At 29.9% G+C, this 12,645-nt stretch overlaps 1 protein-coding gene across 1 annotated transcript in view; it reads right to left on the reverse strand.

The window, feature by feature from the left end:
* Window positions 1-12,645, reverse strand: part of LOC106686623 (retinol dehydrogenase 11) — a 30,038-nt gene that overhangs the window by 9,169 nt on the left and 8,224 nt on the right. Inside the window, exons 2-4 of the mRNA XM_014430013.3 lie at window positions 12,254-12,374; window positions 6,735-6,926; window positions 2,186-2,347 (exon numbers count right to left, since the gene is read on the reverse strand). Coding sequence (XP_014285499.1) covers window positions 2,186-2,347; window positions 6,735-6,926; window positions 12,254-12,374 — 475 coding nt within the window. The remainder of the gene's footprint in view (window positions 1-2,185; window positions 2,348-6,734; window positions 6,927-12,253; window positions 12,375-12,645) is intronic.

Genomic DNA, 12,645 nt, shown 5'->3' on the forward strand with positions numbered 1-12,645 from the left:
TAGCTTTACTGTACCTGTTGTATAATGTAGTACATAGCTTTGCTGTACCTTTTGTATAGTGTAGTAGCTAGCTTTACTGTACCTGTTGTATAGTCTGGAAAATTTTGAACTATTTTCTTTAAGGAAATGCGCGTCATCTTTTGACAAGAGTATAATCTAAAAATCGCTATCTTGATGAAAGTATAAAAAAATTAAAAACCAAAAGCGGAAAATTGTAAGGGCTAAACAGAATACTTCTTAATGTAATAAACTTGAACAAAAAAAAAATTAAAATGCAAACATTGTAATTGGGTTTCTAGGTTCAAACCTAAATGAATAGGATAATTTGTCTGAATCGCTTATTATAAGATTATATTATTTTAATATAAATTACAGTTACAATTTATCTTTCAAAGATTACACATATTTAATAAAAAATCATAATCTGTAGTTGCATTAAAAATCGTAAAACGTATTTGCAGACGAAAGTTCTACCATTATTATTTAATCGGTTGCCAAGATGACCTTAAAACTGAACCCTAACAAATGTCTTCATATTACGTAACTTAGTCCAAAATTATTCATATGCAAATAGCTTGTATTTAAGAATTATATAAATACGGCGTTTCGTAATAAATAAGGATATCCCCAAACTTTTATATCATACTTTTGTATAAGAGTTTTTATGAAACCCAATAATAAATAACAATAAAAAATTTATTAGGTATGAAAGAATTTATATTTATATAATTTTATATGTCTGCTGTTTTTAATTTTTTTATCAAGCAAACTGTATTCCATTTTATTAATAATAATTAATTCAAGGTAAAAAAAAAGTATTTATATTCTGACAATTAAATTTGACCTTCCTTTTTTTACTTATAAAGTTTTCCTTTTTCTAAAGTATAATAATATTTCGGATTCTAAACAAAATTAGCGCACTTTTTTAAATTGTTAATATATAACTCTAAAACCATACACCTCGTAGAATAGATAGCGATTTTTAAGTCTATACAATTTGAAACCAAAATGAGCTCAGTGCGACCATTACTTTCCAAAATGCAGCTGTTAAAAATATTGATAATTTTCACTAAAAAGTCAAAAATTATCGTAATCCTCAGAAAATGCTCGCCAACGAGTATACAATAATATAGAATAAATTTGAAGTAAATTTAATTGGCTCTAATTTCGTCCTTTAACAGAATTTTTAGACACAATGGTTCTTTCCAAAATGGTAGATAACCAAAAATATTGACAAGTAGGATTTGTGAAAAAAAAAAAAAATTAAAAACAGATGTTCAAGTTTCAATTATTAATTTTATTCAATTATTAATAAAAAGAATAAATTCACAACGAAAAAATAATTTTACTCACAACTTACATTGTTATTTTTATTAAATTAAATAAATAATAAATAAGTTTATAAAATAAATAAATTATTCGCATTTTATACACCTTGTTTACTTGTTCTATTGATTTTTTTCGGCTATTAAATTCGATTTAATCTATTTTCATTATAAAACGGAATAAAATAAAGATAGGTAAAAAGAAGGGAAATATAAAAATCAGCAATGTAGGTTGTATACGATAAAAATAGCACCAGAAAACCTACAAATTCAACTTTTAAAATTAAAATTTTTATCAGAAACTTTTTTAATTTAATTATCCAGACATATAATATCTTCATAAATATATATTCGTGCTGTGTTAAATAAAAAATAAACTGCTAAAATTAATTAGCAAGATTTAAAATAATGTATTTATACCGAATCGATAAAATTTTAAAATGTAGAATCTTAAACAAGAGTTAATTATTGAATCCTAAGATTGGGGAAATTTTTAAATTAACTGAAACACGGAGAAGACAAATATTCATCTGTTGGCTAAAACAATACAAATGTAAAACAAAAGTGTGGACGCAGCACAAGCACCCTTTGATTTGTGCCCCAAAACCGACGCTCAATGGGTCATGCCAACTTGTACCAGCCAGTCCAAATAACCCATCCTCTTGTTTTTTTGTTATTTTGAAAATTTTATAAATCTCGTCCTAGTATCTAAACAACAAAATTTATCTGATAAAACCATTTTGTCTTTTATTATTTACATTAAAGGAATACAACATCGGAACTCAGAAGAAATACATGTTGATAATCCTCAATTGAATTATTATTTCATTTTTCTATCAGTTCGATATTTTACGACTTACAAATTCGATGAACCATTGAAGACACATTAATTATTCGAGATGGTGCTGATTTGCAAATGGTAGGTAGCAGTAACATCGTGAGCAGAAAGTGGCCCAGATGATTCGTTGCGAAGTGGATTTCGAAACCGTCTTCAGACAACTTCCAGGGGCTCAACATTACTCCTAAAAAACAAATACAAAATAATTTGAATGTCTAATTAAATTATGCAATTTTAAAACATTTGATAATTAAATTATTTAAGGATAAGTTGATGTGAAAAAGAGAAATATTTTATATATCAACTAATACTGCCAACATATAAATCATGTCAAAACATTGAAATCTTATTCACATTTTTAATAAAAATTGGTGTTCATTTTGTTTTATTTATTTATTAAAATTTTTTCAAATTATATATTTTTTCTATTAGCCAAGTTTCGGCCAAATCACATACCCCATCTTCAGAGTTGCCAGAAATATAAAATTATTAGTAAATATTTATTTAATTTTTATTATTAATGTAATCAATATTAATATAAAATAATAAATTGTTTAACTAAGAAAAAATATTTGTATTGGATAAGGAAATGTCAATCTGGATGGACACAAAACATTTTCGGATTCTACTCGTGTTACCTTGGAAACCTGTTCATTTAAAAAAAACAAAACAATTTATTCCTATTTTATACGAGCCTTTTCATATTAATGGTTACTGCTTGTGAAAAATTAAAAAAAAAAAAAAAGACAAAGATTTTTTCACTTCGAACATGTATAAAAGCTCTCATATCTCAGCAGTGAGGTTGCAAAATTATAAAAAAACCTGGTATGTATTTATTGCATCAACTCTACGTACAAAAAGGTTGCAGAGTATTTAAACCACGAATTTTGTGAATTGAAATAGATTTTTTTAGAGTTATAAACTACAATAGTTTTTGCTCCATGCAAACTTTTAGCTCCAGAGCAAAAGATTTATTGAAACTAATGAAGATTACTCCTAATTGGAATAATTAGCCATAATTGTATAAATTGGAACTTCCTACTCAAGTCATTATCTAATAAAACCGTTATTCGAATCAAGCAAATCAGACATGAATATATGAGCAATCATAAATTCTTTTGACGTGACAACGTCTTATAAATCATTTTGCGGGATGCAATGTTAGAAAAAGTGTCCCGTAACGGAAGTAGATTGTTTTGTTTACAATTAATACAAAACATTATTGGATAACTATAGTAACCATTTAAACATTTTACTTATATAAACTTTTATTTTTGACGTGACAACGTCTTATAAATCATTTTGCGGGATGCAATGTTAGAAAAAGTGTCCCGTAACGGAAGTAGATTGTGGGGGAGGTAATTAGTAGTGTAGTAGTGGGGGTAAGAGGATTATAGATGCTGAGAGTCATGCAGGCAAAAGTGTAGCGTAACGGAGAAGGTAGTGGTGGGGGAAGGAAGCCTGAGATGATCTTTAAATTATGCATGAAATTAAGAATATGGTGATAATAATAAAATTCATTGGAATTAATTAAACTACCATCGTCCGATTATGAATAGAATATTGGAAATAAAGTCTTAGAATTAAGTATAACTGTATAAATATTTTGTATAACCAAGCAAAAATAAAGGCGAGGCCTACACGGGCACGGTTTTTTTAAATTCTATATTTCTATAAATTTAAATGAAAAGTATAATGATGAATACCACCATCACTCGACCTCCTCCCTTCCCCCCAATAATTTGAAACTTGGAAAATTGTAGTCAAAACATTTTTAGGAAAAGGGGAAATTTCAAAGAATATTCACCCAGAACCTCCGGTAAGTTAAGAAATCTGGTCAACATTGTGTGGGAAATTTAAGATTTCGCTCACCTTTTACTCAGTTGTTGTAGCAATGTAACTGGATGATGTAAATACTTGGTATTTTAGAGGATTTTTTTTTCTACCACTATCCTTTGTTCACAAAAATAAAATTCCATATATTCCGTGAGCAAAACTTTAAAAAAGTCCTTCCCCATTGCCAATGATATTTTGTTTTTAGTTTGGTTTCATTTGTTGTTAATTAATTTTTTGAGAGACAGCCACACAAGTGTTGCTTTATGTCAATGGGGCTCATCCATATCAAGTGAACTCTTTCCCTCATCCCTCCCTCCCAAAAAAAAGTAGTTTGTTGCTAATAGATTTTATAATCAAATTATCTCTGTTTTACATTAATGTATTGTCCAGAAATAATACATTTTTCCCTCTTTCCTAGCTCCAATGGTAGCCATTTACGTGTTGTAAAACATGCAGTTTCTTGCGTTTGTAGGTGTTTACATTAACCTAAATAACCCAGAACTGCTGTAACCTATAATTTTTGGAGGTAGCTTACCCTGGAGGATGGTATTCCCTAATTTCCTTAAAGCCAAAAAGTGGGGGTTTGCCAGGTTTACTTCAATATTACTAAGAATTTCTACCAATGTAATCTAAAGTAACCTAAATCTAACCTAAATAATAGGTTTTTCCTCCAGTTAAGGTATCTACTTCATTGAGGCTGAGTGTGCCACAATAGGAGGGTCTCTAGACTCCAGGGTCCACGGCTGATATAATAGAATGCGTAATAATCTATCGAAGCCTAAAGTTGAACTACTTCGCTCTTATTTTTTTATAAAACAATCCTTAATAATAAAAAGAATACAAAATGCGTTGTTTTACTTAATGCCTCCATTTTTATATTCCATTTTATATTTATTATATATTCTTTTTGAGTGTAGCCCGTGTTCTATTAGTTGTTACATCGGCTTCAGAAGCCCTTCTTTGCCTCGCTTAAGAGATGTTCAATAGAATCGAGGTCGGGACGGCCTGGTGCAGTAAGGCAGAACATCGCTACGGTATTTAGCGGCACGTCTGTAATGACAGTAAAGAAAAAATTGCATGACACTATCTTCAAGGATGTCTATAGGATGTACTGGACTGAATGATAACCTCTGTTGACATGAATATGGTCTGTGGTTGATAACTTATTGATACAGATTTTCGCACATAAATTGCAGGAATTATTTTCTTTGCAAGCAAACTCGTCCGAATTTGAATTCTCATACGTAAATATACAGGTTGTAAGTCTTTATCAATATTTAAGGGAATTAATACATACCGCAAAATCAAAATAAATGTTTATTTAGACAACGGTTCGATTCTATACAGCAAAGGAGAAAAACTATATTTTTGTTTTGTTTTTTTAAGTGTCACATATTATTTTGAATAGGAAAGGATAGTTAAAAACTATTTAAGTGAGCTAATTCTAAATTTCAGTATACTAAACTAGACAAAATTTTCTTTAACTAGTTTACCCCTGGGAGAACTCATGCATTAGATAGCTTTTATTTTTCAATTTAATTCATTCGTAATCTATGCAATATCATGCTCATTCGTATAAAAAATATCAAGAAGGTCTATTCAACAAATAAAATCGATAAATTCACATACCTTATTATGATCATGTTAAAGAAACAGTTTACGTAATAAATCATTTCGTTGCCCCACCGGATAATGTTATTGACCCCATAACATTATTTTCTTAGAGTTGTTAGAAATCATTGAAATATACTTCTTACTTATAGAAAATAAGCATTAGTAAAATATCTAGTGTGGGTTTAAAAATGAAATTCTATTTTAAAAATAAATAGAAAATGTTTATAAAAAAAAAAGGTACACAAAATTAGTAATTTTACCAATAATGGGTTTTCATTTTCAGCAACATTAAGTATTTTCATTATTTTAAGTCAATTTATTTTCTTTAAAAAAATTTAATATTAGTAATATTGCTGTTAATGAAATAAAAATCATTACTAAATTACTTGAATTTTTTTTTTCTAAAACCGTTTAGTGCTCGACTTTCATAGTAATAATCTTTCTTTTCAAAAAAACATTTTATTTATTTATTTTGGGGGTAATTTTTTTTTGTTAAACCCATATTATATATTTTGAGGGGAATTTCGTTTGTTATTCCCACATTACATATTTTGAGGGGAATTTCGTTTGTTATTCCCACATTAAATATTGTTTTAATAAAACATAATTATATTTTAGCCACTTTAAGTTATTTTCCCTGAAAATATTGAAACCATGAGGACTAACAAATATTTTTTTTTTTTAAGTAGAGTTAAAAGGATAATTAAATTCGTAGTCTAGTTGCATAAGAATACTATCAGTAGAATCCGATTTGCCTTCAAACCGTCCAATTTTTTTAAAACTTTCGATATTTCCGTTTTTTCTCCACCAAAAGCTTTGTAAATTATTATCCGAAGGAACTACCGTTTCTACTTTTTTTACCGTTTTTACTAACCTTATTTTCTTTTTTATGGTCTATTATATATATATGTATATATATATTTTTTCTTACCTCCTTTATTGTAAATACATATATAACAATATTAGTATATACCTAAGTATATATTACTAATAATTTATAGAATAGTATCATCGTTAGGTATAAATTGATCTCAGAACAGCTTGCTCTATTATTTTCACTTTTGTTCAAGTTCATTAAATTATCATTGATATTCTTAAAATTATACTGAAACATAATATACCAGCATTATTAATGAGCAGGTGTAGGTTGTCGTAGGATGCCAAGAAATCTTTGCAGAAACTCCTCACAGATTCCAGGGACGACAGATCCAGACGCATAACCTTCAAGTTGGCTTCTGGAACCCTCTTGCGGATACCACCGGCTGCCGCTTCTGCTTTCTCCAGATCTCGGCAGGCCATTATTACCTCAGCTCCTGATGAAATATAACAGACAATTATCTCTTATCTCATTATTGTAAATAAAGAACTCGGAATCAAAATACATATTGTCAAGCTTCTTAGAATATTGATAAATTGTGAAAAAATAAACTTTAGTTAGCAATTGTAATTTTATTTTATTTTTTCCCTTAAGTGTTGAATTATTACAGCTCTCTGTTTATCAAGAAATTTATATTACCGTTTAAATATTTCGACAAAAAGTGGAAAATTGAAGTAAAATTTAAATTTACGACAATGCCAATAATTAAACTCCTCAACCACTATATGTCTAGACAATGACATTTCATGGACATTGATATAATTACTTTCCAGCATGAATTTTTAATTTATCATTTTGTTCAATGAAATGCAAGTACTTTCAGGAGACATGATGTCGTATCATATAATATTTTTACACAATTGAAAGCTGTATGGTGTATGTGCGGACTTTCTCAGCTTATTCTGTAATAAACTAAACTTAATTAATATCAATTTTTTTTTATTTATTAAGAGAACTATCTTTACATTAAAATACATGTGATGTTAGATTACAATGGTATGATACAGATAAATAGAGAAATTATTCATTGGTAGCATTCTAATAACAGAAGGTGTCGAGACCATCTTCCGGTCAAACGCCTCGGAGGAACGTCAGGATAGAAGGATTGATATCTGGTTCGGAGTAAATCAGTTATATATAGAATGGAGTTTATGGATAATCTTATTTGCGGCTAATTGAGAACCAATTGAGGATTTTGGATTGTCAGGATTGGATAAGAGAGGAATCCGAAGGTTTAGCGGAGCGCAAAGTTCAACACCGTATGCCCAGATATGCCTTATTATAGTCATGTAGATCAATCTTTTGTAATGGATTGGAAGTTTAGACCGTTTGTCAAGTAAGCGTTGTGCTAGTCGGAATCGACGTGCAGTTTAGTATCTTTTAGTCTCTTGTGAGGATTGCAAGTTAGTCGTTTGTCCAGGTGCAGTCCAAGGTAGCGGATCTGTTCGACTGGGGTAAGAGGAATATTATTAAATGGTAATATAGGGTAGTTCACTATCAATACTATCGGTTGGTTTACTATCAATTTTGACATCATTCTTCGAGAGATATAAAATGGGATTGGAGAGTTTGAGATGCAATTAAAGGGTTATTATTAACTATGAGCATAGATGGTAATAATTATGGTTAAATTGATTAGGATGTAAGATGTATTGATTTGTAGAGAATATTACCTTGAGGAACACCAGCTGACTGGGAGAAGAGGATAGTTAATAAATAGCGCCTGAAATTGAAAAACGGCGTGAAACCCGCAATTCCCACCCTCTGTGCTAACCTTACTTATCTGACTTTTCAAACATAAAGGTTGGTGGATGTACGGCATGTCACGATTTCACAAGAGGAGATAGTAACACAAAAAAAGGTAATCCTTCCGAGCCAGAGCCACCCCACTAAGACCCTCAAGGAGCGACAGTGCAATATAACTTTTGAAATATTTAAATATTTGCTTAAAACGGGAAAACGAGACTTAAGATAGTTTAATCGAGCTAAATTTAAAAAGCGCCTGAAATTGAAAAACCGGGGTTATAGGAATATACCACAACGGTTCCTATTGTGTTATATAAAAACGATTTATTACATTTTTACATAAATAAATTCATGTATCCGCATTCCAATGATGCCACACCAACTCTATGAAATCGGCACGCGCCAGACATTTCGGAATATTTAGGCAAATGTCAATGTCGACAAGGTGGCCACACTTGCCAGTCGGTAAAGACAATATGTGCTACTTGCTACAGCGAGTATTCTACTTATTGCTCTATCTTTAACAAGCAGCATAGCTTATACGTCAATAAGTTTTCTCTATATATTTTACTATTATTAAAATAATCGCTTAATTTATCAGTAGCACAAAAGTTGACGCCGCGCCTGCGTACTTATTATTTTGATTTTTTTTTTTAAGTATTCATTAATCATCCTCGTGTTGTAGCACCCAGGCAATAGATTCTCTTCAATTGACGTGTAACTTGTTTCTTTTTGCATTCTTGTTTTAATTGGACGCTGTTAATCATTCCTGTTACCTTTTTTTTAATCAGGAAAATGTCTGAAGGTTTCTGTTAATCGGTTGGTTACTATTCTGCCTTGAAAATAACTTAGGCCGACAGACTCCCATTATTAACACCGTAAACCATGTTTGTAATGTTCTTAAAAAAATAAATGAGGAGAAAATCTTGTATCCGGGAAGAGGAGAGGGTAAAGTAAATTTAATAATTCGTAAATAGGTGAGTAATACTGATTAATAATAAATTATAAAGTGCATGAAATGTAAAACAGTTTGCTATATTGAAAAGGAAACATATAAAAATTTATAAGGTACTAATAGTAGTTGTCAGCACAATTATTTTAAAAAAACTGCTAACAATAGGTTTCAACAGTAACAAAAACCAAAGGTTACATTATAATTCAAGATTAAGTGATAAATCCGTCTTTTTTACTAAGCCCCGTGAGTGCGTGGGGTTAAGGTCAAGACAAAAAAAATGGTTTGAGGGGAAGCTCTTTATTGCATTGGGGGGAAAGCATTTGAAGAGGGTTTTTTAATTTTAAAATTTGACCTTAAACTCCTTCGATCTGCTGCACATAGCGTTTACAAAGTAAAAAGTTTATTTTTCACTAAATCCATGATATTCAAGTATTTTAAAAATCAATATTTAAAATTCATATCACCGATTACGATTTAATTCTCCGTTTTAGAGCTATAACAATTTTATTACAAGACTAGGAATATAATTATTTGTTTCTATAACAATAGAGCTGCTGTGTCAGATAATTATGTATATTGTTACTGTTACATTGAGTCAACCCTGTGGGTTTGGAACCCCTCTAGTCTACGGAGCCTCATAAAGTGGGGACTCCTAGTCAAGATGCTCCCACTCTTAACTAGTGACAAATTCTGAGTTGATCATAAACAAATCTGTTTCTTGCATAAACACTGTTAAAGAAAGAGTACTTTCTTACAAGATACTGAGCCCCTGACCCTTCATAAGATTAGGAATATTTATAATATTTATAATATTACAATTTTTTTGTTGTAGTTCACAAGTATTAATAATCTTAATTCTATTAAGTGACAAAGTAGGTCATAATTTGATTTAAATAATGGTATTCATATTTTAAAACATTTATTCATCAATTCAACCTCCAAATATGAGTACGAGAAGTGGAAAAAAAAAACTAACAAAACATATTGTTCCTATCTAACTAGTTTCTAATATCTATCAATTTATATCAATATTTTAAAAAGTTGTCTTAATCAATTATTTGAGCCCCGATAATCCAAACCATCCCGAACATCAGTAACCGTACCGCTGTCCAGCAAAGCTGTCTGGGCACTGAACTGCATATACAACCCCCCACCCCCAAAACTGGGACAAAATCATACATAAATATATATAATGGGATAATTAAATAAATAAAAGAGTTGTTTTAGAAAGTCTCAGCCCAACACGACCTCGTCACACTTGGCTCAGTTTCTCACCACAAAGTATCCCTTAAGATGTCTCAAGTTTCACCTTATTGCGTGACGAAGGATCAGACCAAAAAGAAAGACAGATTAAACTGCCTCAACTGGAAAGGAATAATTTCACTCTCTCGTATCTCAATTTAGTTCTCAAATATGATTACGTTTATCAAATCGTTTTACGTTTGTAAACTCATAAAAAGATCAAACAAGTGTTCTGAGAAACATATTGAACAAACAGAGGGCAACCTTTTGAGTATAATCATATCAATTATAAAGAGTCAAAACTTTGTATTTTGGAATATTCCAATTGCATTGTAATATTTAATTTTTGCATTCTGTCAAGATGCTCGCATATCTTTAATAAATAACTATATGGAATATTTATCCCTTTCTAAGCTCATTCGTAATTATTGAAGTTCTTCAATTTCTTGCACTCAAGGCCCTCTTGATTGGGCAACACAAATTTTTCATTTTATTTTTATTACTCTGCTATTAAATGATATTTCTTATAACTGAAATATAATTTATGTCAGGCATTCTCTTCATATGATTACATTCTGGATCAATACGTCGAACAATTTAATAAATAAATAAAAGTATAAGACAATTTTTATTTTAGGCTCTATAAATTACAAACTCAACTGAGGTGAAAATTAGTAAAATTGTGAACATTTCTAAATTATAAACAAATTACAAAGCTTATGAAATAAATTATTTGCAACCTATTTATCAAGAAATTGAATGAAATACAAATCAAACATAATTTAATAAACAAAACATTCCTTCTGGTTATAATTTAAATGAATAAATTAGATGAATTTATCAAAAACCAATTTACCAAATTCCACTCCGTCACTAGCTAAGATAAAATTGCTTACAGCGTAGGAAATCCAACTTCATCGCTTAGACTGAATGTCTAGACCAGGGGTGGCCAACTTTTCCTTGTATAAGATCTACTGGTTATCTTATAACTGTGCGCCGTTACCGACTTGTCATAGGAGTAGTATAAAGAAAGTGCATTCCAGCGAGGTATGGGTAGATAAGTAATATATACGTTCAAAATATTTTATTTTTTATTTTTTAAACCTAATCTTATTAAGTTTTCGAGGATTATACGATCACGAAGAAAATTAATTTCCAGACCCAATTTTATATAGCAGCATTCCATACACGCGTTACATAAAAAAATCGATTTTCCGATACTTTTTCAAGATATATTTATACTTACTTAAAATGTATTTTAATTTTTCTATTAACTGTAATGAATAAGTTGTACTATTCGTAAATATGAAAAAGATGGTTTGTAGCTGCTGAGTATGGCTGATAATTTGATTTAATATTTCACTTTCGCATTTGTTTTTTTGGCCAGGAAAATGTATCATGAAAGAATAATATGACTTGCTTTTTTGCCAATCTATCAATATCTCGCTGAGTACAAATTGTACTGAAATCTAGATATACGACTTATCTACCTACGTAAAAAACAAAAGCAATAATTATTTAAAGGGGCAAAAAACACACATTCAGGGAAATAATTAATAATTAATAACTTTAGATCTATGTGTGTAACTATTGCTAGAAAGTTATGTATTCTACAACCGCTTCAAAGTCCATGGTAACCGGAATTCCACCCCAGACATTGGGAGCGATCGACGACCGACCCAAATTGGCCTCGCGATTGTTGACTTGTTGGCCACCTCTGGTCTAGACTATTGCAAGACATTCTGTTATGAACTCAGTTATTGATTTTTATAATTATTTATGAACATACCTAAAGTATATTCTAAACTTAAAAGACTTACCTCTCCTAGCCAGATCCAGAGCAGTGTATCTGCCAATCCCGGTGTTGCTTCCAGTAACGATAACTACTTTCCCGTCTAATCGTTTTGTACTGTGACATTTTCCATTCGAGAGCCACCCCATCTAAAAAAATAATAAAAATATGTAAAACTAAACCAATGTACAACAGTAATTTGTTATTTTTATTTTATTTTGTTTATTATTTTATCTTTATACTTATCACTTATATATTTATTATTTTTATTTAAATGTATCCTTTTTTTATGTATGTTGAGTTTTTTTTAAATTCTAATAGAAAATAATTGTGCATGACCTTATTGGATTTTTATGTGTGAATATTTTTCCTATATTTAAGGTTTTTACTTTTTATTATACTGACAAAGAATTATATGTA

Source organism: Halyomorpha halys, unplaced genomic scaffold (genome assembly GCF_000696795.3).
Source record: "Halyomorpha halys isolate HHAL.00 unplaced genomic scaffold, Hhal_1.1 Scaffold852.1, whole genome shotgun sequence".
Lineage (NCBI taxonomy): Eukaryota > Metazoa > Arthropoda > Insecta > Hemiptera > Pentatomidae > Halyomorpha > Halyomorpha halys.